At 37.5% G+C, this 27,445-nt stretch overlaps 2 protein-coding genes and 1 long non-coding RNA gene across 7 annotated transcripts in view; 2 read left to right on the plus strand and 1 right to left on the minus strand.

The window, feature by feature from the left end:
* LOC127562447 (zinc finger protein 883-like) overlaps positions 1 to 27,445 on the plus strand; it is an 80,985-nt gene that overhangs the window by 26,333 nt on the left and 27,207 nt on the right. Inside the window, exon 1 of one of the 4 annotated variants that reach the window (XM_051998176.1) lies at positions 25,530 to 27,322. The exons of 1 other annotated variant lie outside the window; for it this stretch is intronic. In XM_051998176.1, the coding sequence (XP_051854136.1) occupies positions 27,287 to 27,322 (36 nt within the window). In that variant the 5' untranslated portion in view covers positions 25,530 to 27,286. Of the gene's footprint in view, positions 1 to 25,529; positions 27,323 to 27,445 lie in introns of those variants that run through there. 2 more of the 4 variants (XM_051998175.1, XM_051998174.1) reach the window with 2 other exon arrangements.
* On the plus strand, positions 137 to 6,654 carry LOC127562446 (zinc finger protein 260-like). 2 transcript variants are annotated; one of them, XM_051998173.1, is made up of 3 exons: positions 137 to 199; positions 553 to 679; positions 4,241 to 6,654. In XM_051998173.1, the coding sequence occupies exons 1-3, from the start codon at positions 167 to 169 to the stop codon at positions 6,463 to 6,465; spliced, it is 2,385 nt and encodes a 794-aa protein (XP_051854133.1). In that variant the 5' UTR covers positions 137 to 166; the 3' UTR covers positions 6,466 to 6,654. The 2 variants fall into 2 exon arrangements, with proteins under 2 accessions (XP_051854133.1, XP_051854132.1); XM_051998172.1 differs by lacking the exon at positions 137 to 199 and having other exon boundaries at positions 427 to 679.
* On the minus strand, positions 3,063 to 26,527 carry LOC127562452 (uncharacterized). Its single transcript, XR_007953679.1, has 4 exons — positions 26,432 to 26,527; positions 24,389 to 25,241; positions 22,361 to 22,420; positions 3,063 to 4,236 (listed from the first exon to the last, which is right to left on the minus strand). It is a non-coding gene; the product is annotated as an uncharacterized LOC127562452 (long non-coding RNA).

Here is a 27,445-nt window from a genome sequence, read left to right on the forward strand (position 1 = left end):
ATTCCTGGGGGGGGGGGTGTGGGGGGGTGTCAGTGGTGCTTCTTCCCGTGGGTCTCCCATCTCTGCGTGGGAGCCCTTTTCTCCGCGAGTCTTCGGTGCCCTTCCCTCTCGTGTCCGTGTCTCTCCCCAGAGTTGGGGTCCCCACATCAGGAGGAGGAGCATTGGGATGGCGGCCACGGGGGCCTCCCGACCCCAACAGGTGAGACCCCTGCCCCTCGGAGGTCATCCCGGGGGAGGGGGAAAGAAGAGCCCTCGGGGCAGCTCTGTAAGTTTTGGGGTATCTCTGTATTGGTCTGCTTAAGGAATCCTGCCCGGTCTCTTCCCCCTTCCCCTTCCATCTTTTTCCCTTCCTCTTTCCCCCTCTTCTTTTCTCCTCTCCCTTCTTTCCTCTTTCTTCCTCTCCCCCTGCATCCCCTTCTTCTCCCCCTCTTCTTCTCCCCTCCCTCCTTCTACTTCCCCTTCCTTCCCCCCTTTTCCCCCTTCTTCCTCTCCCCCTCCATCTCCCTCTCCCTCTCCATGCCAAGTTTCTGCTCCGATGTGATCTGTCCACAGGTCTGGGGCCCGGCCCTGAAGATGCTGACCCTGATGGAGCAGCCTGCCCCAAGGACCCTTTTCTTCCCCACTGTGAAGGTCGAGCCAGAAGGGGTGAGCCAGGATCTGCTGCCCAGGGGAGACAAAGGTGAGGGGGGCCAACCACGCTTGAGCTCTTAGTTTCACCTAATTCATAATTCAGGAAAGCTGGACCTTAAACCTCCCACCTCTAACTAGAAATGATTATCTGTTGGCCTTTTCCCAGGTCCTCATGGTTCTGTCTGGGTGCCTGGCCCAGCTGAACCCTATTTTTCTCTTTCTTTCCAAAGCCTGGGTTATCTCTAGTTTTTGGTCATGACTCAGTTTCCCACGAATATCCAACAAGCACAACCTCTGTCTTGCCTCTACTGACAATAGAAGAAGTCAAGGTTCACAGAGAGGAGGACACTTGTCTTTAAGGCAGGGGTACAAGAAAGTAGATGGGAAAGATTTCATACTTATTTTCACCAAAGTTTAACAGAAAGTCTACATTTTCTTCTAATATAAATTTTTTTTATTTTTTAAGATGTAAAATTTTTTTAAGTTTCTTTTTTTTTTAATAATTCTTCCCTTCAAAAAAAGGGGTTTCTTGACTTCACCAGACTGACAAAAACATCTAAAAATAGTTCTGCACAAGGGAGATTAGCAAGATCTAACATTGGACTAAGTAAATACAGGAAATAACCTTCACTTTTTTTGAGATACCATTTTTGGGGTTTTTTAAGTTATTGTAAGCATTTTTTAATGTCTTTTACTATCCTTTCCACCCTTCATTTCCATACCCCAATACACATATTGTGTTGTAAATAAAATTGAGTAAATAAAAAGAGCCCCCAAATACTGCCCTTGGTAGGTAGCTGCATAGACATTAGCCATTTCTGCCATTTTGTGTGGTCTTTTATTTTCCTATTAGTTGTCTATGTGTCTTGGATTCTTTTAAGAAACATTTAATACTTTTTTCCTCGTTGATTGCTCCCCTTCTTCCCCTATAAAGGTATTATCATTCAGTGAGCACTAGTTGGCTTGGTTCATGAGTAAGTTTGTCCATTGCATGTAATGAGATGTTACCAGTTTTGTCTTTGGGGATTGCTTCTGTTCTATGTTTGGTTAAGAATTCATCATCACCCTCCTTGGCTGTGAATAGGGTTTTGTGTCCAATGACCAATTTAATTAAAAATATCAATTAAGATATCAAAACATAGTGTAAGATAGTAGTCTAAACGTAATTTTCCGCTAGTATTTACACACTGGGTTTATTAAGTTCTTTTTTTTTTTTTCCTGAATCTCTTTTGTCTTGATGGGGAGTAGTCCAAATGTTGGAAAATCTAAGTTCCTGTCTGGCTTCAGATCCTTTTTCTCAGCTACTGAACAAGTCACCTAGTCTCTCTCAACCTTGGTTTCCCCATCTGTAAAATAAGAAGATCAAGTGAGAATATATACATAAAGCCCTAAATAAGAGCTAGCTATTCAAAGGTAGCAGTATTAACAACTATAAGTAGTATAGTTGTAGTAAGTAGTAGTAGTAGTAGTAGCAATAGTAAAAGTAATAGTAGTAGTCTATTCCATGGACACTTTTCTATTGGTTAACCACTGCTACATGGATGGGATGATTGCTTTCAATCTAAAAATGCTATTTATTGCTGCTTCATTCTTATCTTTCTTCATTATTTCCCCATATTTTGAAGATATTTTCCAAAAAGAATGTTAACTATTTTTTCTCGCTTTGTAAAGAGTTCTCTTGGAAAATTTTTTGTTACAGCACTAAATTAATATATTAACTTCAGTAGTTGTGTCATATCTATGATTAGCACTGCCCAGCCCTGAGCACTGAATTTTTTTTCCAGTTATTGGTGTTGTGTTTTATTTCACAACCCCTTTGTAATTATATTCATCAATATTGAATGAATTTTAGCTCAAGAGTTTTTTAGTAGGTCTTTTGAGTAGAATTTCCCTTTTTATTATTAGATTGGACTTTTATAGAAAAGTTGTTTATTTTTGTGAGTTTATTTCGTAGTCTAAAATTGTACCAAAGCACTTAATTGTTTCCATTAGTTTCTCTACTGATAACCTACAACTTTAAAGTCATTTCAGATAAAAATAGTTTGTGTTTTTACCAATCTGTTAGACTTTGAATTGTTTTATTTGTCATTTTTATTACCAGTATTTCTAGAACTATTTCCAGTCTTGGAGGTAGGGGACCATCCCTCCTTTACTATTATGTTTAATAGGAAAACTTTCAGACTTTCTTTACTGCATAAATTATAGCTTTTGATTTTGAATGTTTTTATTCTTAACGATTATGTTAATTGTCTTCCTAATGGTGAATCATCCTTGCATTCCAGATATATATCCGGTTTGATAATAGAAAATTATTATTTTTTTAAATTAGTAAATTGCTGTAATCCTTTAGCCAAGATTTCATTTAATTTCTTTTTTAAAATTCTTAATAATATTGGCTATAATTCTCTTTCTTTGCTTTATCTTTTGCTAGTTTAGGTAGTAGAACTATATTTTCCTCATCAGTAGAGTGTTTTCTCAACTTCTGAGAATAATTTGAATAGAATAATTAAAATTATTTAAAATCTGGTTGTGTTTTCCAGTCCATCTGAACAAAGAGTTTTGGTGATCCTTTTACAGTTAGTTCTCTTTCCTTTCCTATGATTGGCATCTATAAGATCTCTATTTGGGTTTGTTCATTTGAGTATTTAACATTTTGGTAGGGCTTTATTTCATTGACTGACTCTTAGTACAGTTTTCTAACCACTCTGCTATACTGTTTTGTTTCTGCTTTTCTGGAGATAATCTAGATTTTCTTGATTGTGCCTTGTTTTCTGAATTCACAAATTATGGGCAGCTCTCTTGCATTATTTTCTACATGAAGTAACTCAGTTTTGGGGGGGGGGTTTTTGACACATTCTGAGAAACCTGTGATTCTTAAATTGCCTTTGCAAATTGTCTTCAATTGGTTTTTATAGAGACATTGCCTTTCAAAATGTGTATCTTTGAAATGTGATCCAAGAGTCCAGAGATCTGAAAACAGATCCTGCCACCCAACTACTACTAGAGATGGATAGACTTAAAAATCTAAAGTGAAGAATGCTGTTTTGGACAAATTATGAGTGAATTTGTCTAAATTCCTGTGGGAATTGCTGGATTGTGTGTATTTGTTGTCTTATTTTTTTGTTTGCTAATTGTTTTATGGGAAGAGGGGCAGCAGAAAAGAACAGAAGGAAGAAGATATATAAATGGGACAGCTTTGAAAACTACATCTTGAATTATAAACCTAAAAGGGAAAGCTAGTTGTATGTAATAGATTCATAGTTTCATTTATATTTTTTCTTGCTACATAAATGGAAATTCATTTTATTTGTGTTATGTTCAGAAAAATGGCTTCCAAGTTCCTTTCCAGTTGTGAAATTCTGTGATTTTCCAGGTTCTGTGGACATTTAATTGGTAGGCAAAGGACTTCATCACATAAGAAAGATCTAGAATCCAGGTTAAGTATATGGATTCCTTTGCTTATCTGTCTATAGTGTAAGACTATATTCTGAACCATGCTCACATTTGCCTGTGATGAGTATTCTTGGCCCTTCTTTCACTTTTCATCTCCCAAAGCAGCTGATATCTGCATTATTTTTCATTCTCATTTTCTGTTTTGTTTTTTCCCTAGATGGTGAGGACAAAACGGGGAATGGAGCAACAGCAGTGAAGCATGAAATAGTAGACAGCAGTGATCAGATTTTTCGAGTAGAAGAAAAAACAGACATGTTTAATGAATATGGAAACTCTTTTAGCCCAAATGAAGAGCCAACTTTGAAGCAGAGAATCCTTGATCATAACAGTCCACTTTTCCTCCATACAGAGGAAAAACCAAGCCTGTTTAATGAATATGAAAACTTTTTCAGCAGCCAGAATTCAGACTTAGTTGGATTTAATGTTTTTCCAACTAATGAGGTACCATACAACTGTCAGAAGCGTGGGGAACACTTTGTTACCATGTCTCACCTCACTCAATACCAGAGCATTCACAGTGGACCAGGACGTTTTGTATGTTATGAGTGTGGGAAAAGATTTACCCGAAGCTATCATCTCATTAGACATCAGGTTATTCATACTGGAGAAAGACCCTTTTCATGTAATGAATGTGGGAAGGCTTTCAAGAGAAAATCAACTCTCACAGAGCACCAGAGAATTCACACTGGTGAGAAACCTTATAGATGTAATAAATGTGGGAGATCCTTCAGTCAAAGCAAAGACCTCTTGGAGCATCAGAAAATGCACACTATTGAAAAACCTTACAAATGTGATGATTGTGAGAAGGCTTTTAGTACTAGTTCAAGCCTCCTTCAGCATCAGCTCATCCACACGGGAGAAAAACCCTACAAATGTGGTGAATGTGAGAAAGCCTTCAGAAATAACTCAAGCCTCCTTCGGCATCAGTTCATCCACACAGGAGAAGAGCTCTACAAATGTGATGAATGTGGAAAGACTTTGAGTAATCGTTCAAGTCTTTTCCAGCATCTAAAAATTCATTCCGGAGAGAAACCCTATCATTGTAATGAATGTGGGAAAGGCTTTATTCGTAACTCATATCTCATTGAACATAAGAGGATTCATACAGGGGAGAAGCCCTATGCATGTAAGGAATGTGGAAAGACCTTCCGACGTTCTTGGTACCTCACAGAACATCAGAGAAGCCATGCCCCAGAGAGAGCATATAGATGCACCGAGTGTGGGAAAGCCTTCAGAGATAGCTCATGTCACTTCCATCATCAAAAACTCCACACAGGAGAAAAACCCTTTGGCTGCAGTGAGTGTGGTATGGCTTTTGGGCGCAAGTCACGGCTTCTGGACCATCAGAGAATCCACACTGGAGAAAAACCCTATGAATGTGAAAAATGTATGAAAAGTTTTAGCCATCGTTCACAACTTCTTGAACATATGAGAACTCATACTGGAGAGAAGCCTTATGAGTGCAATAAATGTGGAAAATCATTTACTAGGAATTCTGGCTTTATACGTCATCAGAAAATTCACACTGGGGAAAGGCCCTATGAATGTAATCAATGTGGCAAATGTTTTAGCAATAGTTCATTTCTTATTGAGCATGAAAGAATTCATACCACAGAGAAACCTTACAAGTGTGATGAATGCGGGAAAGCCTTCTGTAAAAAATCATACCTCACTGGACATCAGATCACTCACACCAAAGAGAAACCTTTTGAATGTAATGAATGTGGGAAATCCTACAATCGGCGTTTCCGTCTTATTGAGCACCAGAGAATTCACACTGGAGAGAAACCCTATGAATGTGCTGAATGTGGACGATCATTTAGTCGAAGTGCACTTCTTATTGGACATCAGATAATTCACACCAAAGAGAAGCCCTATGTATGTAATCAATGTGGAAAAGCTTTTAGTCTGAGAAAACATCTTGTTCAACATCAGAGTATCCATAATGATGAGAAACCACATAAATGCAATGAATGTGGCAAAGCCTTTAGGCACAAATCAACATTTCGTGACCATCAGAAAGTTCACACCGGCGATAAACCCTGTAAATGTAACGAATGTGGGAAGTCCTTTAATCGGACCTTTCATCTTATTGAACACCAACGGACTCACACTAAGGAGAAACCCTATGAATGTAATGAGTGTGGGAAGTGTTTCAGCCGAAGCTCAGTCTTTACCCAGCACCAGAAAATTCATAGTGAAGATCATAAACCCTTTGAATGTAGCGAGTGTGGAAAATCTTTCACTCGAAATTCAGTCTTTATTAAACACCAGAAAATTCACACAAAAGAGAATAAACCCAACGAATGTGGGCAATCCTTCAGTCAAAATTCAGTCTGTATTCAACAGCAAGAAATGCATGCTAAAGAGAATCTAGATTAATGAAGAGGTTTTTGTTGGAATGTCACAGCTATTTCAGTATTGGATATTACACTTGGGGAGAGGTGGTAATGGTGAGGAAAACTTTTGTTAGACCTCAAGCTTTATTTGGTACCAGTGGGTTTACTAGGATACAAACTAGAAGTGCTAATGGATGTAAATTTAAATTATAATTAAACTTATCAAAGACTATCTTTTAGAGTGATCTGTCTTTAGAGATCAGTTCTTTAGAATCAAAAATACAGGGAATTTCCATAGGATTGATTGCAGCTTTGACAGTGTGAGGAAGTATACTGAAAGTATCAACGAGCTCTGTGACCAAGCCATCCCTTTTGAGGAGTTCATCCCATTATCTGTATGCCAAGTGAGCTGCCATTCAGTAATATAAATGATGTTAACCTAGAGTAGTAGAAACAAGGTTATCATGTTACCAATTCAGCAAAAGCTTAAATGCTGAGGATACTACTCATGTCCTTTAAAAAAAAAAAAGGTTCATTGTTGCCTTGTTTTTTTCCACCCCTATATAGAGCTAGAGCCTCCTCCCCTGCTTTCACTGTTATAGAATCCTCCATTACAGCAAAGTCAAGAAATTCGGTTTACAAAATGACAGCACCTGATCATGGAGGTATTATTCTATACCCATCATCACCTTCCACCTCCTTCCAAAGAGAAAGGGTTCCTGCTCTTTTTGTCAGGATCAAGCTCATTATAGTTCAGCTGCCCCTTAAACCTGTTCTATCTTTTCATCATCATGTTGCGCATACTGTCTGCCTGGTTCTGCTTTTGCACAATTTTATGCAGGACAAAGAATGCTGGATTTATAATTAAGAGACCTGAGCCTAAATTCTCTTTTGCTGCTTATTGTCTTTGTGAGTGTGAAGACATCACTTAGCCTCCCTCATCTGCAAAATGAGACTGAAATATATAGCCTTAGGGGTCTCTTCTGGCTCTTTATTGTCTTAAATCTTTGTGTTTCTCTGAATGAATTTTTTTTCTCCTCAAGTCTGTTACTGATCCCCTTGGACAAATGCTCAGTACTGAGATCAGAGGATGTGGTGGGTGACTTTTCTCCCATACTTCCCAGCCAGTTATCAAAATCTTAAGTTTTCTGCTTTTCTCTAGCCTGTTTTCCATGCTCTAGTTTTATCTACTGAATGTGTATGAGGTAAAGTGTAAGTGTAAGGTATTTAAATGGTATGTCTCTCACTGTTAGTGGTGGTTTGGCTATTTCCATTTCTTGTGATTATTTTGTCATTAACCATTTACCTCTTTGGGCTCAGACATGTGTCAGTTACCTTTGGATATTAGATCTTCCCCATTCCACCATATCGTATGACTAAATTTTCTATTTGTTTAAAAAGTGTTCTAATCTTAATCATCAAAATTGTCTAATTTGATTCATGGAGTCTCAGTTTTTGTGGTTGTTTTTATTTCCTTTTCTAGAGATAATGTAAGATGATAACTTAATCATAACTTCTGTCAACAGAGAGTTCTTACATAATAGTTTGTATTGACTGACCCCTATAATTTTGATACTGAGGCAATGAAGAAAACATATACGATTATATAATTTATATAATTTGAGAAGAGAAACATCAGGGGTAGTTTTGCAGGAAAGTCTAATTGCTTACCTGCTCTTCAGCCAAGAAGAGAGTCATTAAATTTTAAAATGCACATTGAATGAAAAATCCTACCCTTTATAAGATGGGACCTTAGGATATTGCTCCCAATACAGTTCTCAAATATCAAAATGTTAAGCCAAAGCCCCACTTGGTTATTTCTAACATTTTTAAACACTACACAATTCTATGACACACTTTAACTCTTTGCCTTAGGCAAAGAAGGGGTCGAATTAAACTGCAAGTTACTATTACAAGTTAAATGAAGACTACTTGTAGATACAGGCAGTTTTTGTGAGAGGTCAATAAAGAAACTCTAAAAATCCCTTTGCTGTAGTGAATAAGGACTTGTTAGGATTAGGGTTAGGGTTAGAAGAATGTGAGGAAAAAGCGCCTTGTTCAGAACAAAGAATTGATTTAGGAATTAAAGAGAAAAAGATGTAATCAGGAATGCCCAAGCAAAGAGTTCTCTGATGCTATGGACACCAAACTTTGTGAGACTATGTTTTTTTGTTATGCTTCCTAAAGAAAATAGGCAGTGTCTTTTCTACAAACAACTTTGTGAGACAAATTCAGCCATCCTTGGGTATTGGAAGGAGTCCTTTCTCCAATCCTCTGCTTCCTAGGATATTGCCATCTGTGCTTTCAGGACAGCTGTTCAGTAAGGGATGCCCATAGAGGATTGGTAACCACATGAAAACTGCTCCTTCTTTGTCCCAAGGAACTGCCAGTAGGCCAGGTTCTCACTTCAGCCTGTTTCTGATGTAGCTTTAGGGGTGTGTTCTCAACCTCCCTGTTGGAGCAGATTAGACAACCAGCTTGTCCCTGATACTCTTTCTTTCTGGAGGCTCTGTGGCCCATCTGTGCCTGGTATTCTCTACTTCTGGGCAGAAATGATCTTGACTGACCTCAGGTGGAGTTTTACCAGCCTGTCTTCCTAGAGAGGTGGTCAAGGAGACTGGGCAAACTAGCCTGGGGCTGGGGAGAGATTCTTCAGAAAATCTTAGGTTTGTGGTAGCCTAGACAGAGTGAGACTTTGACTCAGCCTGATGAAGTCAAATAAGGTTCAGAAGAGGCAGAAAAGCTTTGAATACCATTGAGGTGCCAATGGAAAATGCACAAACTCTGCTAAGAATTATGTAGTTGGTGACAGAGCACAGTGCTGAGGAAAATCTTGTCTGGGGGTGAAACAGCCCCATCAGCCTGAGGCAGGAGAGCTGAGAAGAGTGAGTGAGCCCAACTGCCTCCTGTTAAGTGATGTATTGACTTTGTCAAGTGATGATTGATGGAATTTGGTGATGAAGTATTTGGCCATTTTTATCTAAGCTTAGAACATTTGAGAGAACTAAATCGAGAGGGAGAAGCCAATCTGAAGCCTCCCTCCTCTGCCAATGGGCCTTGAATCAATTAAGGTATTCATTAGGGACAGTTTTTGACAATATTAGAACATACCTGCCAGATTGTGAGGTTATTGTCTGGCACTTGCTGGTGGGAGTTCATCCATGCTGGTAGATCTGCTGAGAGAGAGAAGGTTGGCCCCAAGAGAATGGAAAAGCAAAGCCTCAGGCAGAGCCAGCCCCCAGGAGAAGGGCAGCTGCCAGGCATCCCATGGCAGCAGGAGAGAAAGGGGTTCGAGCTCAGACGGCCCTAAAGCCTTGATCATCACAGAAAAAAGATCCTGACATCCAAGCAGCCTGGGCCAGAACCAGAGCTAGAGATAAGGCCAAATCATCTCTACCCAATTGGAACGTTAATCCAGGTAGAAGTTCTCAACCCAGACACAGGCTAGTAATAGGAGAAAATTCAACAAACAGCAAATACAATGAAGAAAGCCCTTAAGCTAAGATACCCAAGAGATAAAATCCCAAAGAGACCTGACAAGTCCAAACAGAGCCTCAAAGGAAGAGAAAAAAATGGCCTACTAACAAAGATTGCAAGAGTACCTGAAAAAATAATAATATGTAAAATGGAATATCTAGGGAGCAAATAAAGTCAAGGAGAATTGATACTGGTTTAATCTTGAGATATAAAAAGGTAGGTTTTAAAGAGTCATGAATAAACGTGAAAAGAATGCTTTAGATGCTCTAAATTACTATGAGAGAGATGTACATTAAAGCAACTCAGACTCTGCTCACCACCATCACATTGGCAAAGATGACAAAGGAAGGAAATGATCATTGTTGGAAGAAATATAGAAAATAGTTGCATCCATGCTCCTGGTGAAATTGCAGCCATTTTGAAAAGCAATTTAAAACTATGTCACTAGATTCCCTAAATTATGCATATCATTTGACCCAGCAATACCACCAATACAATTTAGAATAGATAAAACAACAAAAGAGATGCAGATATATGACAGCTTTTTCAAATAACAAATTAAGAGAGTGCTTTTTAAAATGGCTAAACAAATCGTGGTATGTGAATGCAATATTATTGTACCATAAATGACAAAATGTCATAAAAATTCACTTTAAGAAATGATGCAAAGTGAAGTAATGAGAACTAAGAGAATTATGCAATGACATCATTTTAAAGAAAACCAACTTCCATTTCAAAATGTCTATTCAGCTTCGCCTATGGTTTTATGTGGGTTTATTTTACATTCTGCAACTTTGCTAAAATTGTTCATTGTTTCATTTAGGGTTTTTTGTTGTTGTTGTTGTTGTTAGCTCTCTAGAATTCTCTGTGAAATAATTGCTTTGGACCTTTACTCTATTCCAATCAGTATTACTCAATTTGATAGAATCAAAAGATTTGTATATAAGGCCCTAGAGCCATGAGCTACATATTTTAAATTCATTTGCTTAATTATAAGAAGTTAACTAGAGACCCTGAACCCTTATTTTTCCTTGTCATGGTAACCAAGCCCAGCATGGAAAAGGTGATTCAACTATATAGAAAGTCCCCCCAAAATATTTTTGTGGCTCTGGCCCAATCTCTTATTCAGGGGACCTCATCTTATGACCACTTAAGTCACTGACCATAATAGCTTGTACTATTTCTTCCTGCCTAACTTAAGAAATCTCTCCATCTCGTATAGAGAGATTCCTTGTTTCATCCAACTTATTATTCTGCTGATATTATTTTGATTATTTTAGTTTATGATCATACATCAATCGATGTATATTCTATATTTAGTATACCTGTTCTTAAATATCTGGACAGTTATCTCTATGAAAATAGGACCTTGGAAGAAGGAGGAGCTCCTAAAGAAGATTTGAGGTTTTCTTCCTTAGAGGGAATCATGGATCGTTTAATAAGGCTCCATTGGTTCACAGCTCTGCCTCAGGATCTTTTATTGTAGATGAGATAATTTTAATCCCCATATTAGTATGCCATCGTTATCATCTGCAGAGTGACAGTTTTGTTTCCTTGTGACCTATTTTTATTTCTTCAATTTCTTTTCCTTATTGCCATAACTGACATTTCTCATACAATGTTAAATAATAGTGGTGATAATGGACGTTCAAGTTTATCTGTTATAGATAATACTTGTTCTTGGTTTTAGATAGATACTTCTTAACATATTAAGAAAGGCTCTGTCACTATGTTTTCTAGTGTTTTTAATAGTAAAAGGTGTATTTTATCAAAGATTTTTTCTGCATCTATTGACATAATTTTTGTTGTTTTTGTTATTGATATGGTTAATCATGCTGATAGTTTTCCTAATATTGAACAAATTCTGAATTCTTGATACAAATCCAATTTGATTTAGTTGTTTGAATCATGTCTGACTTTTTGTGACCTCTTTTTTGGGGGAAAAAGGGATGGAGTGTTCTTGGCATAGATAATGGAGTGGTTTGCCATTTCCTTCTCCAGCTAATTTTACATATAACAAAAACTGAGGCAAACAGGGTTAAGTGACTTGCCCAGGGTCATATAGCTAGTAAGTGTCTGAGACTGGATTTGAACTTGGGTCTTCCCAACTCCAGACCTGATACTATATCCACTGCACCACTTAGCTTCCGTAGTGCATGGTCTGAGTGATATATTGCTGTGATCTCCTTGCTGGCATTTTATTGAAAAATTTTGCATTGATAGTCATTAAAGAGATTGGTCCATAGTTTTCTTTCTCTATTTTTATTCTCCCTTTGTCAAAAATATTTGCGTCATAGAAAAAATTTCATGGGATTTCTTCTTTACATGTTTTTTTTCAAATAGTTAATATAGTGTTGGGATTAATCATTCTTTAAATGTTTAGTATAATTCACTTGTAAATGCATCTGGTCTTGGGGTCTTAGGGAGCTCATTTATAGCTTGTTCATTTTATTTTTCTAAAATAGGGTTATTTAAGTATTCTGTTTCCTCTTCTGTTAATCTGGGTAGTTTGTATTTTTGTAACTATCCATCCATTTCACTTAGATTGTCAGCTTTGCTTATATATAATTAAACAAAATAATTTATAATTGCTTTAACTTCTTATTCATTGATGATACCTTTGTCCTTTTTAACTTTTAATATAAATAATTTGGTTTTCTTATTTTAATCAAATTAAGCAATGGTTTGTCTATTTTGTTGACTTTTTCATAAAACCAGCTCATAGGGGGGAATGATGCAGGAAAGATTCCTTTCTAGATTCCCACCCTCTCCTAGTTAATAATGTAAATTGCCCTTTAACTCACAAATCCTGGTCCCTTTGAATTCCAATAGAAGATCTGACCTGTTCCCAGCCCCACTTGGATATGAGCCAACTTTGGGGCTACACCCGAAAGCCCCTCGAGCTAAGTCTCCTATTATAAAAAGGCCACACTGGGAACCCCAGCTTTAAGAAGTTAAAGCAATTATAAATTATTTTGTTTAATTATATATAAGCAAAGCTGACAATCTAAGTGAAATGGATGGATAGTTACAGAAATATCTCTTTGCAGAGATTCCAAACATGGCTACCATGTGAGGACCCTCTGTCCACTGGACCCTCTGTCCAGTGCCCTCCTTATCTCTACTTTCGCCTATACTTTAACTTTGCTTATCTAATAATAAACCTCTTTTATCAAAATAAATAAATAAATAAAACCAGCTCATAGTTTTTATTAATTTATTGGTTTTCTAACTTTCAATTTTATTAATCTCTCCTTTGATTTTTAGGATTTTCGTTTTGGCATTTAATTTGGAATTTTTATTTTGTTCTTTTTCTAATTTTTTTAGTTGTATGATCAACTTATTGACCTGCCCTTTTGCTTTTTTATACAGCTTTGTGGTTGCATCCCACAGATTTTCTATTCAGTTTCTGCTCTGCTTTATTTCATTAAATATCTATTTTTTCCTTTGAAAGTTTATACTCAGTTTTGCTGAATTGGTTATTCTTGGTTGTAATCCCAGTTCTTTTGCCTTTAAGAATAACATATTCTAAACCTGTCTACTCGTTTAACTTAATAGCTGATAAATCTTGTGATTCTGATTATGGCTTCATAATATTTAGATGGTTTCTGGCTGCTCAAGGAAGTGAGGGTTATTTTTTGACCTGGGAGTTCTGAAATTTGACCATAATATCTGGGAGTTTTCATTTCATCTCTTCTAGATGTTGATCAGTGAATTCTTTCCATTTCTATTTTACTCTCTAATTATAGAGTATCAAAGCAGTTTTCTTTGATAATTTCTTGAAATATTAAGTCTAGACTCTTTTTTTCATCATGACTTTCAGGTTATCCAATAATTCTTAAGTCACCGCTCCTCAATGTTTTTCAAGATCAGCTGTTTGTCTCATGAGATAGTTCATATTTTCTTCCATTTTTCATTCTTTTGATTTTATTTTATCATTTCTTGGTATCTCATGGAAGTCAGTTATTTTTTGCTGAGGCAATTGGAGTTAAATGACTTGCCTAGGGTCACACAGCTAAGAAGTGTTAGGTGTCTGAGACTAGATTTGAACCAGTTGCTGCTCTATTCACTTAACCACCTAGCTGCCCCTTAATTCTAATTTTTAAAGAATTGTTTTCACCAATGAACTTTGATAGCTCTTTTTACCATTTGGCCAATTTTTTTTTTTTAAGGAGTTGTTTTCATCAGTGAAGTTTTGTATCCCTTTTTTTTTTTTTTTTTTTCCCATTTGGCCAATTCTGTTTTTAAAGAGTTATTTTTATCTCTTTTTCCATTTAGCCAATTCTATTTTTTAATGTTATTTTCTTCAATATTTTTCCTGCTTTTTACCAAATGTTAATTGTCTTTTCATAAATTTTCTTCCTTTATTCTCATTTCCTAACTAATTTTTCTTTTACCATTTTAATTTGAAAAATCGTTTTTTAAAACTCTTGCAGGAATTCTTATTGGACTTGTGTACAATTCACATTTTTTCTTTGAGATTTTGGAGATGTTTTGACTTTATTGTCTTCTGAATTTATGTCTTGATCTTTCCTCTCATAGATTTTTGTGGTCAGGTAAACAAATGTTTGCTCATTTTCCCATAGTTTCTACTTTCTTAATTTTGAATTTTATATTAAAATTGGGCTGCATTGCCACCACAAGAGTGGGAGCATTATTCCAAACTTCAATATTTTGTGCACTGCTATTTTCAGAGCTAGTTTTGGGGATTTGAAAGTTTTCCAAGTTTTGAAACTTTTCCACACCAGGGGAGAAGTGTGGCCACTGCTCTCCTAATCTGTTCCCTATAGTCTTTACTCAGGAAAGGTCACTTGAAACTACAATAAGAGTGCTTCTCAGGACTTCCGTTCCCTTGAAACCAGAAGTAGTACTGCTCCTTAGGGCTTCTTCTCCCTTTTGACAAAAAGTACTCATCACCCTTTGAACTGTGAATTAAAAGTGGGTATAGACAATAGAGTTGCCAAATAGTTTCCAGTTCTATTTCAAATGGTAGGATCCCTGTAATTTTTTTTCTGCTCTGTTTCTAGATCCATCTAGTGTTTCTATCTTAACAGCTCCTGAAAATATTGCTTCTTCTATCACCTCCAGCACCTAGTGCCACCATTCATATTGCATCCATATGAATTCCGGGCTAGCCTTCACCTTACCCCCACCCCATGTCACAGATCTCTCCAATCTCCTAAATTGTCTTGCCCTGGAAGAATGTCTCACCCTGATCTTTAATTGGTTCTTCCTCTTCAGAATTTGATTTAAAGTGTTATTTTTAAGTTGTTTGGAAGGGAATATTGGGAGAGCTCAGCTGATAACTTCCTCTGCTCTGCATCTTGACTCTACCTCTAGAAATCCTGAATTTTTTTTCCTTAAGGAATTATAGCTTGTTCAATTTCTTTTTCTAAAAAAGGATTAAGTATTTTTATGTATTGATCAATATTTGTAAAGATGTCATGCACAATTAAGAAATATACTCTTTTCTAGTACAATTTAAAATTCTTCAGCGGTCTATCATGATTTTTCAAAAAAAATTATTAAGTTCCTTAACTTTTTTTTTATTTATTAAGTTGCATCAGAAACTTACAAAACAAAACAATGACTATTAAAAAAAAAACTTGGAAGCTATACTCCTTGGTGTATATATATATATATATATATATATATATATATATATATATATATATATATATATATATATATTTGGCATTTATCTTAATTCCTTGTTTATGGCACCTTTTAGCAAAATGTACTTTCCTTGTTCATCTTTTTATTTAATTAGGTCTACTTTTGCTTTTGCTTTATCTGAAATCGTGATTCCCATCCCTGCCTTTTTTTTTTTTTTACTTCAGTTGAAGCACAAATAGATTCCACCACAACTTTTCATTTTAATTCTATGTATATCCTTTTTTAAAGAATGTTTCTTGTAAACAACATAATATTGAATTTTGATTTCAAATCTATTCTTTTGTTCTCTTTCATTTCATAAGTTTATCCTATTTACATTCTCAGTTATGATCCCTAACTTTGTATTTTACTCTATTTTCTTCTCTTATACCAGTTTTTTAAACCTTTCTCCTTCTTTAAAAGTTTGGTTTGCCTCTGATCTCTGCCTCATTTAAGATATGGTCTTCTGTGTTTCTGAGTTTCTCTATCACTATAGTAGCTCTTTATCATTGGTTTCTTTTCCTCTTTGCTCATTTATGTAGCCTAATTCTTGACTAGTAATGGATCTGTTCATTTCTAGAGAATATGCTGTCTGACCTGAGCTTCTGTCCTTTTCTGTTCTGCTAATTTCACAGTTCAGTCTAGGGGCCTGTAAATTTTCAGTGGTGGGATCTAGGTAAGAAATTGTCCTAGTGATCAAGATCTGCAGGCTGAGTCTGCTGGCTCATAGGTAGTCAAGTTAATCAAATGGGAGGTATTGCAGGTCCAGTGATTAAAATTTGATTCCTCTTTGATCTTGGTTGTTCCATTGTAGATTAATATGCTGTGCTGAAGACAAGTCAGTAGTCCACAAATATTGATTAAGTATCTACTATATATTATGCACTGTACTAAAAGTTAGAACTCAGTGCTCTGAGCCTAGAATCCTAGCCTCAAAGATTCTATAGAGCCACACAACAGAATTGGTTCTGTGCTCAGTAATGCTTTTCTCTATTATGGTTCTGCCACACAAAACTGTATAATGGACAACAGAGCTACTAGATAGCACCCCTTGTAACTCCCTAAGCTGATTCAGGGGTCCCTTGACTTCCTGCTTTGTTCAGTCTCAGCCTCTTTATCATCCCGGGATACTGGGATGCTCCCTACAATTGTTCTAATACTGTCCTGTGTCTTTGAGCAGCTTTCACTCGAGTATGTCCAGATCAGTCTGTCTGTCTTTCTAAACCTGAGGTGGAAAAAAATGACTCATTATGACCATCTCTTTGCTGTCCCATTCAATATTCATTCTGGCAAAATGTTTAGGTTGTTGTGCAGAGATGCTGAGGGAGATAAGCAAACATGCCTTCTTCCATGGTCATTTCGGCTCCACTGATAAATTATTCTTCGATGAAAATCTTTTTAACTTAGCTTTTAGTTCTTCATATTTCAATTTTTTAGTCATTTTCCAGAGTTGATTATAATCCTTGTGTTTCAGAAGGGATTCCTTCTGCAGTTTTTCCCCAAACTTGTGGGAACTTGGGACTTATGGATGTTGGCAATCTTATATTTAAGAATGTTCAAACTGGGTGTTCTCTCTCTGTGGAAGCATGTGTTTCATTTAGGTGAACATTTCCCCTGAGGCAACTGGGAGTGCATAGTGCACAGAGCACTGGGTCTGGAGTCAGAAAGACCTGAGTTCAACTTTGTCCTCACACATTGATCAGCTGTGAGCGTGGGATAGTCACTTCACCCTGTTTGCCTCCATTTCTTATCTGTAAAATAATCTGGAGAAGGGAATAGCAAAACACTTCACAATCTATGTTAAGAAAACCCCAAATGGACTTGTGAAGAGTCAGTCATGATTGAACTATTGCCTTATTGTCCCCATTTCACAGATGAGTGAATGGTGACTGTTTGACGTGGGTAGCCAAGGATATCACAATTCTCTTGGAGACTTCCCAGTTAGGCACAGAGTGTTGGACTTAGAGTCGGTAAAATCTGAGTTTAATTCCAGTCTCAGACACTGGCTGGAACCCTGCACAAGTCACTTTTCCTCTTTGCCTCAGTTTTCTTGCATATAAAATGGGGGTCATGCTAGCACTTACCTCCCATAGTGACTGTGAGAATTAAATTAAATCATAGCCATAGAAACTGTGCGTGGGACATAGTACGCATCCTATAAATGCTTATTTCCTCCTTCTTATCATCACATATATAATCCATCATTGTATGTATAAGTCAATAATGCCCTGTGAATGGGAACATTTAAGCACGTGGGTGACAAGTCATGAAATGGCTCTTGGATGACAAGAACTTGTTCCAAATACCACCTAGAGATAATTGGCTATTCTTGGTACTAGGGACAGCTCCAAAAATCTATTGAGAAAGAGGGACCCATTCATGGATCCATCCCACTTGGAAAAGTTGGATCTTAGGAGTCATTTCTTGGATACATTCAATATCCCTCATACCTTGAGAACATGTTAAGACAACCTTCATGCTGATTCATGAACCCTCATGATTCTCTGACTTCTGTCTTCCTCCTGCAATAAAACATTTGAAGATGCCCATTCTAGGCCCTCCCCTGGGAGATTTCTCCTTTTCAATCTCTCCCAGATGCTTGCTTGGGTCAGCTTAGGCCAGTTTTGATCTCTGAGTTTTGTTAGTTTCGAGATGTTTTTATATCTTGTTTTTGTACACATGTACCTCCTCAATCATGCATCCTTAAGAGGTATCTTTCAAACTAGTCAAATTCAGGTAGGTACATGGAAATGTTCTGCTCCTCCATGGCGATCTGGGGGAAATTACAGCCCAAGAACAATATGGAAAACCATGGGCAGTCTCTTGAATGCTTGAGGTTCTGTGCTTGTCCGAGATTCAGAATACAAACACCAGCTATGTATCTTTCCACTCTTTAGAGAGAGTGGAGAAGAATAATGCAACTATTACTTTCTGAGATGTTTTCTGAGATTGTTCCAGATCTTCTCAGGAATGGTTGGGCAGAAGGTAAGGTTGGAGGAGATAGGATAAATAATGAAGAGAATGAGAGAAATCTTTAGAGAGGGGCACAAAAATAAAATTTAAAAGTTATGAACAGCAATAATTGGGAGGAGGAAAGGCAAAATCTATCTAGAGTGGGAAGAAAAAAGAGGGAGGAATTAGATTAAAGCAGGAAAGAAAAAACAAATAAGCAAAACCCCAGTGGGGGTTTCCAGTGGGAAAAGGATAACACATGAGAGGAAAGTAACCAGGGTAAAGGAAGGAGGACCACCTTAAATGATCACTTTAAAAAATGAATAAAATACAGTAACTGAGAGGGGAGAAAGTACTATATGAACAGCAGAAGAGGGAAATTCATAAAACAAAAAAGAATAGAAGTTTGGAAAAGAAAACAAAGCCCTATAATCTGTTTCTTATGATATACTCACTTAAAGAACAAAGAAATACAAAATAAAACTAAAGGGACAGGGAAAAAATTTACTGAGTATCAAGCAGTCCTGATAAAGCAAAAAAAAAAAAAAATTAGTGAGAAAATCATATTATGTTGATAAGAACTATAGACAATAAACCAATATCAGTAATAAACTTATATACTCCAATTGCCTTAGGATCCAACTTCATTAAAGAAATATTGTCTGAGATACAAGAAGACATAGCTAGCAACATAATAGTGATAGATTTCAATAGGCCTCTCTAGCAAAATGGAAAATAGAGAAAAAATTTCTAGAAAACTAAACTTAAAAGACACAATTTCTTCTGAATTGAATTGGATTATAACTTTTATTAAAATTGACCATGTAGTAGACTACATGAATATTCCAAATGTAAAAAAACAGAGATAGTACATTCTTTTTAGATAATAACATAGTTAAAAAAAAAAAAAGTTGATTCTTTGAAGAGACTAATAAAAGTTTTATCACTAAACTAGTCTGATTAAAAGGAAATGAGCATAAAATAAAATTAATAAAATAGTAACTAAATGAGGTGATAACAGATATCAGCCTAGCCTGTTATTTGAACTTGAAACAAAGGACTGAAACAAGGTGCTAAGTCAGTGGAATTGACAATGATTATTTAGCATGGTATTTAACAGTTCTCTAGTACAGTACATGTACTTACTATAATTCTACGAGATTCACACCTTTAAGAGAGTACATATAAGCTCTCAGAGCCTCAGCCAGGGTTCAGTTGAGGAGATTCAGAAGTCAGAGAAGGAAGTCGGGGAGAACTAAGGAAGACAAAGAAGTGGTGGCAGGCTGTCCTGTGGAAAACACTGAAACCAAGATCTGGAAGGCCTCCAGAAAACTAGCCAAGCCCCAAGTGAAGGAGATAAAACTTTGAAGGAGACAATAAAGGATTTGGACTTTAACTCCTGGCTGCATTTGGGGTGATTACTGAATGAAACTAAGGCTGCCTCCAGACCCCCCTAAGAAATCTGCTTCCAGAGAATATTACATTTTAGAGAAGAATAATCAGAACACATTGTTCAGCTATTGTTCAACTGAGAACACATAAGAAAAATAGTAATACCTTTAAAAATATACTAAAACTCTCAGAAAAACCGATAAAGATCTTAAATAACCTAATGTCAAAAAAGAAAAAGAATTCGATATAAAGGAACTACTAAAACTGCAGCAGCAGCAGCAACTACTCCTCCTCCTCCTCCTCCTCTTACTATTACTTTTATTTACTATGTACTACTATTACCTCTAGTCTAGAAGGATTCACAAGAAAATTCTATCAAACATAAAAGAATACTACCCATGCCATTCAAATTATTCTTAAAAGTAGAGAAAGAATCCTAACAAAATCCTTTTATAAGCATATATGGATGCAAAAGTATAATATAAAACATGTTTTCAAAAATTAATAGGATTTCAATATAATAATAAAATGCATGACACAGTAACAATAGGGAAAATACTTTTGCAAATAACCACAAAATGCATAAAATACCTGGGGATCAACTGATCAGAACACAATCCATCAATCACCTCCTGAAAGAAACCTCAAAAATAAAAACTCTCAGGAATATTGTAGCTAAATTTCAGAATTCTCAGATTAAGCAGAAAATACTGCAAGTAGCCAAAAAGAAATAATTCAAATGTGGAGGAGCCACAATCAGGATTACCCAGGACCTCTTTCACTTTAAAGGATTGAAGGGCCTGGCATATATTCCCAAGGGCAAAAGAACTTGGACTGCAGCCAAGAATCAACTTCCTAGCAAAACTAAGTGTTATCTTTCAGTGGAAAAGATGGATATTCAATGAAATAGGGGATTTTCAATTATTTTTGATGAAAAGATGATGAATAGAAACATAACAAGATAAAAAGGGAAGAAAAAGCCTATGTTTTTTAAAGGTTAAAATGTTTGTATTCCTATATGGGAAGATAGTGTAATTCTTGAAAACTCTATATTTGTTAAAGCTACTTAGAGGGTGTAGGTAAAATTTGACTTTTTGTGATGATATAAAACAGGTAAAAGGAAATGTACTAGAAGAAAAGGAAAGGGAAGGTAAAATGGGGTAAATTACATCACATGAAGAGGCAAAAAAAAAAAAAACAAAAAACTATTGCAGTTGAGGGAAAAAAGGGAGGGGGATGAGCATTGTTTAGACCTTAATCTCATGAGAATTGGCTCAAAGAGGGAATATTATACATATTTAGTTTGATATAGAAACTTGTCTTACCCTATAGGGAAGTAGGAGGGGAAAGAGGAAAGGAAAGGGGAAGCTAAAAGAAAGAAGAACAGAAGTAAAAGGGAAATGGCATAAGAAAGGGGGAAGGGGCTGAAAAAAGGGGAGAGCAGATTGAGGGAGCTAGTAATCAGAAACAAAACACTGGTTGTGATGACCGTGTAGTTAAAATCAGCCCGAGTCAGGAATTCAGGTTAAGGGGGAAATCTCCAATCTTTATTGAAGTGAAGAGGTGAAAAAGGATTGTGATAGCAATTTGGGCAGCTGCGACAGGAAGCCAGGTAGCAGAGGGGGATTGGAGATGAAGGATGATCTCGATAGCAATGTAAGTAGCTGTGTCAAGATGCCAGCCAGCAGTCTCTCCTTCCACTTCCCTTTCCACTCCCTTGCCTCTACCCACCAAAAACGTCATTTCCTATACAACACATCAGGACTTGCACAAAGAGAGGACGGGGGCCATTCTTTCTCCAAGCATATATGTTAATAGAGTATGGTCCAATTACTATTTAGCCTCATGCGCTTGGGACCTCAGTGCATCAACTCAAGCCTCAGCCCATTACAACTGGTGAGGAGGGAAAGGAAGAAAGGAGAGAGAAAAGCATAACAGGGAAGATGAGATAACAGGAAACAACTTTAACTGTGACTGTGAATGGGATGAACTCTCCCATAAAACAGAAGTGGATAGCAAAGTGGATTAAAAGCCAGAATCCTACAATATGTTGTTTACAAGAAACACATCTGAGAGACATACATACAGAGTGAAGATAAAAGGCTGGAGAAAATCTATTATGTGTCAGCAGAAATAAAAAAAAAAAAAGTAGGGATATCGATCCTGATGTGAGATCAAGCAAAAGCAAAAATATATTTAATTAAAAGAGATAAGAAAACTATATCTTGTTAAACAGTACCATGGATAATGAAGTTATAGCAATAGAAGACTTATATGTACCAAGTGCTATAGCATCTCAATTCCTAGAGAAGTTAAGAGAATTGCAAGAAGAAATAGACAGCAAAACTATACTAGTGAGTGATCGCAACCTCACTCTATCAAAATTAGATTAAGTCAAACCACAAAATAAACAAGAAGTTAAGGGGATAAATAGAATTTTGTAAAAGTTAGGTATGACTGACCTTTGGAGAATGTTGAATGGGGACAGAAAGGAATATCTTTTTCTCAGTGTGACATGGAACCTACACAAAAAAATGATCATGTATTAGGGGATAAAAACCTCAAAAATCAAATGCAGAAAAGCAGAAATAGTAAATGCATCTTTTCAGATAATGATGCAATAAAAATTGCATATAGTAAAAAGTCAGGGAAAAATAGATTTAAATTAATTGGCAACTAATATAATCCTAAAGATTGAGTGGGTGGGGCAGCTAGTTAGTGTAGTGGATAGAGCATTAGCCCTGAAGTCAGGAGGACCTGAGTTCAAATTTGGTTTGAGACACTTAACACATCTTGGCTGTGTGACCCTGGGCAAGTCATTTAACCTCAAATGACTCAGAAAAAAAAAAAAAAAAAAGGGTGGGTGAAAAAATCATAAAAACAATAATTTCACCTAAGAGAATGACAATGAGACAACATAGCAAAATTTATGGGATGCAGTTGAAGCAGTTCTTAAGGGAAATTTTATATCTAATAAATTCTATTCTTAATTATTGGTATGTTTGTCTATATCTTTTATTTCCTACCCCTGTTAACCTACTTCACTTCTACCCGTTGACTTGCCTTGCTATTATTACTTAACCTCAGTGCCATCCCACATCTATCCATGGATCCTTCCCTTATTTTCTCCCCTTACTCTTTCCCTCCTTCTTTATTCCATTCCTATTTATCTACACACCTTATTCCACTCCTGTTAATCTAAATACCCTTCTATACCCTACTTCATCTTATTTCCTCCCCCACCTTATAGATTTTGGAGGGGCCTGTACCCTTCTGAGTATATGATATATGTATTTATTGTTCACTCCCAATCCCAATGCAAATAGATTTTCAGAACTACCAACCCTTTCCTCCATCTAATTCCTGTGTGTTGGTTCTTGTTATTGTATCTATTTTTACCTTTTCCTAGATGGTTTTGTTTTTTTGGGGTCATATCATATTCTGCTTTATCCCAATCTTTCTTTTGGGATTACCAATTACTAATGTCAATCTTAGACATATGGTTTACATTTTTACATATAAAACAAAAAACTTATCCTTGAGTCCCTTGAAATTAGTCTTTGATGTTGGCTCTTATGTGTTAAACTTCCTATTGGATTCAAGATTGAGACAAAAACCTGAAAATTTAAGAGTTTAATAAATGTTAATTTATTTCATTCAATATTAATTTGCTGGATATAATATTCTTGGCTTCAACCCTAATTTTTTTGTTGTCGACATAGTATTCCAGGACCTGTGGTCTTTTATTATAGCTGCTAAATCCTGTGCAAATCTTATAGCTCCAGCATATTTGAAATGCTTTTTTTTTTTATTGTTGCATGTAAAATTTTCCCTTTGATCTGGGGGTTTCAAATTTTAACAATGATATTTATGTTTTCCTTGCAGGAGGAGTTGTTTTTTTTTTTTTCTATTTCTATGTTCCTCTCTTGTTCTATCACTTCAGAACAATTGTCTTTATTTTGTTGTGTCAAGGTTCTTTTTTTTTTTGGATATAGTTTTTAAATAGTCCAATTATGTTTTCTTTTCTTGATCTGTTCTCTAGATCTGTTGTTTTTCTTATGTTTCACATTTTCTTTAATATTTTATTTAATATTTCTTTAATATTTTAATTTATATTTTGTTTACTTCTTGGTCTAGGCTTCTTGCCTAATTCTAATTTTCAAAGAGTCATTTTCTATTTAACTCTGGATCTCCTTTTCTAGTTAGTTAACTTTCTTTTATAATCTTGGTTTTCTTGGATTATACCTTTTTTTGTCCTTCCTCAATCTCTTTCATTTGATTTTTAAAGTCTTTGAGTTATTTTACAGATTCTTTTGGGCAAGTAGTCATGGAACTTTGGGTGGGAGAGAGAAATAATAGGGTATTTTTTTTATTTCAATAGCCTCCTCTGAAGATAAACCCTGTTATCCCTATTTCCATGGTTTCTATGGTTGGGTTCCTTCTCCTATGCCTACTCATTTTTTTTAATGAGAATTTAATAGCTTAATCACCTGGGGGAGGCGATGCCTTGGACTTTACTTTTCCTCTCTGGACTGGAACCCCAAACCAAGAACTCTACCCCTCTGTGCCTGCAGCTGGCAGCTTCCCTGTCCCACGGCAGCACTCCCACTGGGTATGCCCGTTCCTTCTCACCCAGTAGCTGATTTCTTATCAGCAGAGGTTCCTTCAATCTTCCTCTTCTCAGATGCCTGACTCAACTAAACTGCTGGAAAAGTGGGAGTTCCTATGCTTCTGGCTGAGGCTACCTTTAAACCCAGTTAACCCTAGCTCCCCCTTGGTGCTGGAAGTTAGCCTGGAAGTGTGTGCACTTTACATTGGTTAATCCTTCCTCCTGGAATTTTTCTTCTGGGAAACAGTTATCTTGGAAGACCCAGCCGTGCCCCAAAACTTATTTGTTTTTCACACACTTTCATTTGTTACCTACACTCTAAGGCACAACTTGTTTGTTTTGTTTGTAGGGGAAATCTAGAGACTTTGGAATTTCTTGACCTGCTCCATCATCTTCCCACAATCTTCCTCCTGAAATTTTCTGATGGAGAGTAATATTTTAGACTGAAAGCCTTGACAAAATGACAGCCTTCATAAGGTTATTCTTGAGTATGAAGTCTTTATTCAGGATAATCTCTGTGCTTAGGCTGATGTTCTATTCATACTGAATGTGACAGGAATGAACCCTGAAGCTAAATTCAGGGTCTCAGACTCCTAAAAGTCTGGGGAAAAGCATACTTTCTCAAACAAGGCTTTTCCAAGTTAAGCAGCATCATTCAATTGGAGATCTTGGTCAAATCACCCTCCATTGATCTTTTGGGGGTGGCTTGGATCTCCTTCAGAAAATTCCAGATTCTGGAAAAAAAAAAAAAAAAGGCTTCAAAATGATTTCTTTCAGTTGGAGATCTTGGCCTAATAAATAAATAAAAATAAATAAAAGCTCAAACGGGCTTTTACATTGAAGAATAAACTTATTAAACATCAGAAAATCCATACAGGAGAGAAACCTTAGGAATGTAATGAATGTAGAAAGGCTTTTACACAGAGATCTCATCTTATTAAACATCAGAGAATCCACACTGGAGAGAACGCCCATGAATGTAATCAATGGGAAAAATCCTTTAGAGTGAAGAAAGAGCTTATTGCACATCAGAGAATCCATTCTGGAGAGAAGACTTATGAATGTAACCAGTGTGAAAGGCTTTTAGATTGAAGAGAGATTTTATTGGACACCAGAGATTCCATACAGGAGAGAAACTTTAAGAATGAAGTAAATGGAGAAAGGAATTTACATGGAAAAAAAGACTTATTAAATATTGGAGAATCGACACTGGAGAGAATGCCTGTGATTGTAATCAATGTATTACAGCCTTCAGGCCAGAGTCAGTTCTTGTTTACTACCAGAATTTGTGGGCGATATAGAAATCTTAGAACTGGTCTGAAGGAGGGAAGGCAGAGAAATGGAGCATAGAACTGTTTAGCAGAAAATTCACTCTGGGGACAAGGCATTTATGAACTCAAGGATTTATAATGAAAGTGCTCAGTGAGAAATGCTTTTCTCTAGTATATGGAGGTCACTGGTGAAGGTTAAGTTGGGTCTGACTATAACAGACTAGTCAGATGAGAAAAATCATTCATAAGTTTCCTGGCGGAGACGCTAGTCTAGCTCATAAATCACACAATTCAGTGAGAGAATAATTCTGGATGATCTCAGAAAGAGAATGTCTTCAGAATAAGGAAAAGACATTTTGTCATTCCTGGGTCACCTGAGATTCACCCAGAAGTGGGGGGCTCAGCATGGAGGGGGGGGCACACGGGGCCGCCTTTTGGGGGACTCTTGGCCCTTTCCCAGGCCCAGGCAGCGGAGGAGTCTCCACGGGGGAGCAGCTGTGGCTGCCACCTCTGAGAGCGTCCTCCAGCGCGGGCTCCCAACCGCTGAAAGCACATTTCTGGGGCAAACGGCAGGGGCCGCCACCGCCTCACCCGGTGCCCAGGCCGGGGGCATCTCACTGCCAGGCAGCAAGGAGAACAGGACAACGACCCACCCGAGACCGGGCCGGCTCCCTGGTTCCTCCTCCACCTGAGCACGGGCAGATTTCCAGGGCAGCAGCAACTAAATCGTGCACGAGCACAGCTCTCCAGCTCCTCCAGACTACATTTCCCAGAAGGCATGGCGCGTGACGGCTTAGCTGCCATCAACTATAGAACGGTTGTCATGGAAACGCGGAAAGGTCCCGTTTGATTGGTGGGTTCTCCCAGGTGACTTCCGCTTCTCCTTACTGTCCTGTTTCCTCCCTGGTGGGAGCCACGGGTGTATCTGAAGGGAGTTCCGGGTCAGTGTCCTGCCGGGCCACCTACCCCCGCCCTGCTCCCTCTTATTCCTCCCTTCCTCATCCTCCGTCTCTTACGGCTTCTCTTCTCCACTACTCCTCACCATCCTCCCCTTTTCCCTCCTCCCCTTTTCCCTCCTCCCCTTTTCCCTCCTCCCCTTTTCCCTCCTCCTCTCCCTCTCTCTCTCTCTCTCACAAAGCACTTTGCATAGGTTGAGTCATTTGATGGAATAATCACTGAGGTTTATGCCCCTGATGCCCCAAACAGCCCCAAGGTCGGTGGGACTGATTTTACCCATTTTCTAGGTGAGCAAACTGAGGCTCAGAGAGGGAGTGAACCCGAGTGTTCTTAGACTGGACTTGCTGCCTCTCCCTGGGAACATAAGCTTCTGGGGGACCAGACGGGCTTTCTTTCCCCACGTATCCCCAACATCTGGCAGACGGCACTGAAGGTTCGGGAGATGGCTTTGGGGGTGTTCTCAGGCAGGGCAGGGCCAGCCCCACTCACGGTTTCCTTTTCCTCCCCAGCTCTCTGCCCTTGCCCAAGAGGAGTGAGCTCTGGACACTGGAATGGCCCCCATGCTCCTGACAGCCAGGTCTCCCCAGGTGAGTGGGAGGTTCCCGCCTCCAGCAATGGCCCCGCTCCTGGGCATTGAGTCCCCTGGGACAGCTTGCCCAGGTCATTGTAAGTTGCCATTCCGGAATTTGAATCCAGAACCAGACATCCAA

This window comes from Antechinus flavipes, chromosome 4 (genome assembly GCF_016432865.1).
Source record: "Antechinus flavipes isolate AdamAnt ecotype Samford, QLD, Australia chromosome 4, AdamAnt_v2, whole genome shotgun sequence".
In the NCBI taxonomy this organism is placed as follows: domain Eukaryota; kingdom Metazoa; phylum Chordata; class Mammalia; order Dasyuromorphia; family Dasyuridae; genus Antechinus; species Antechinus flavipes.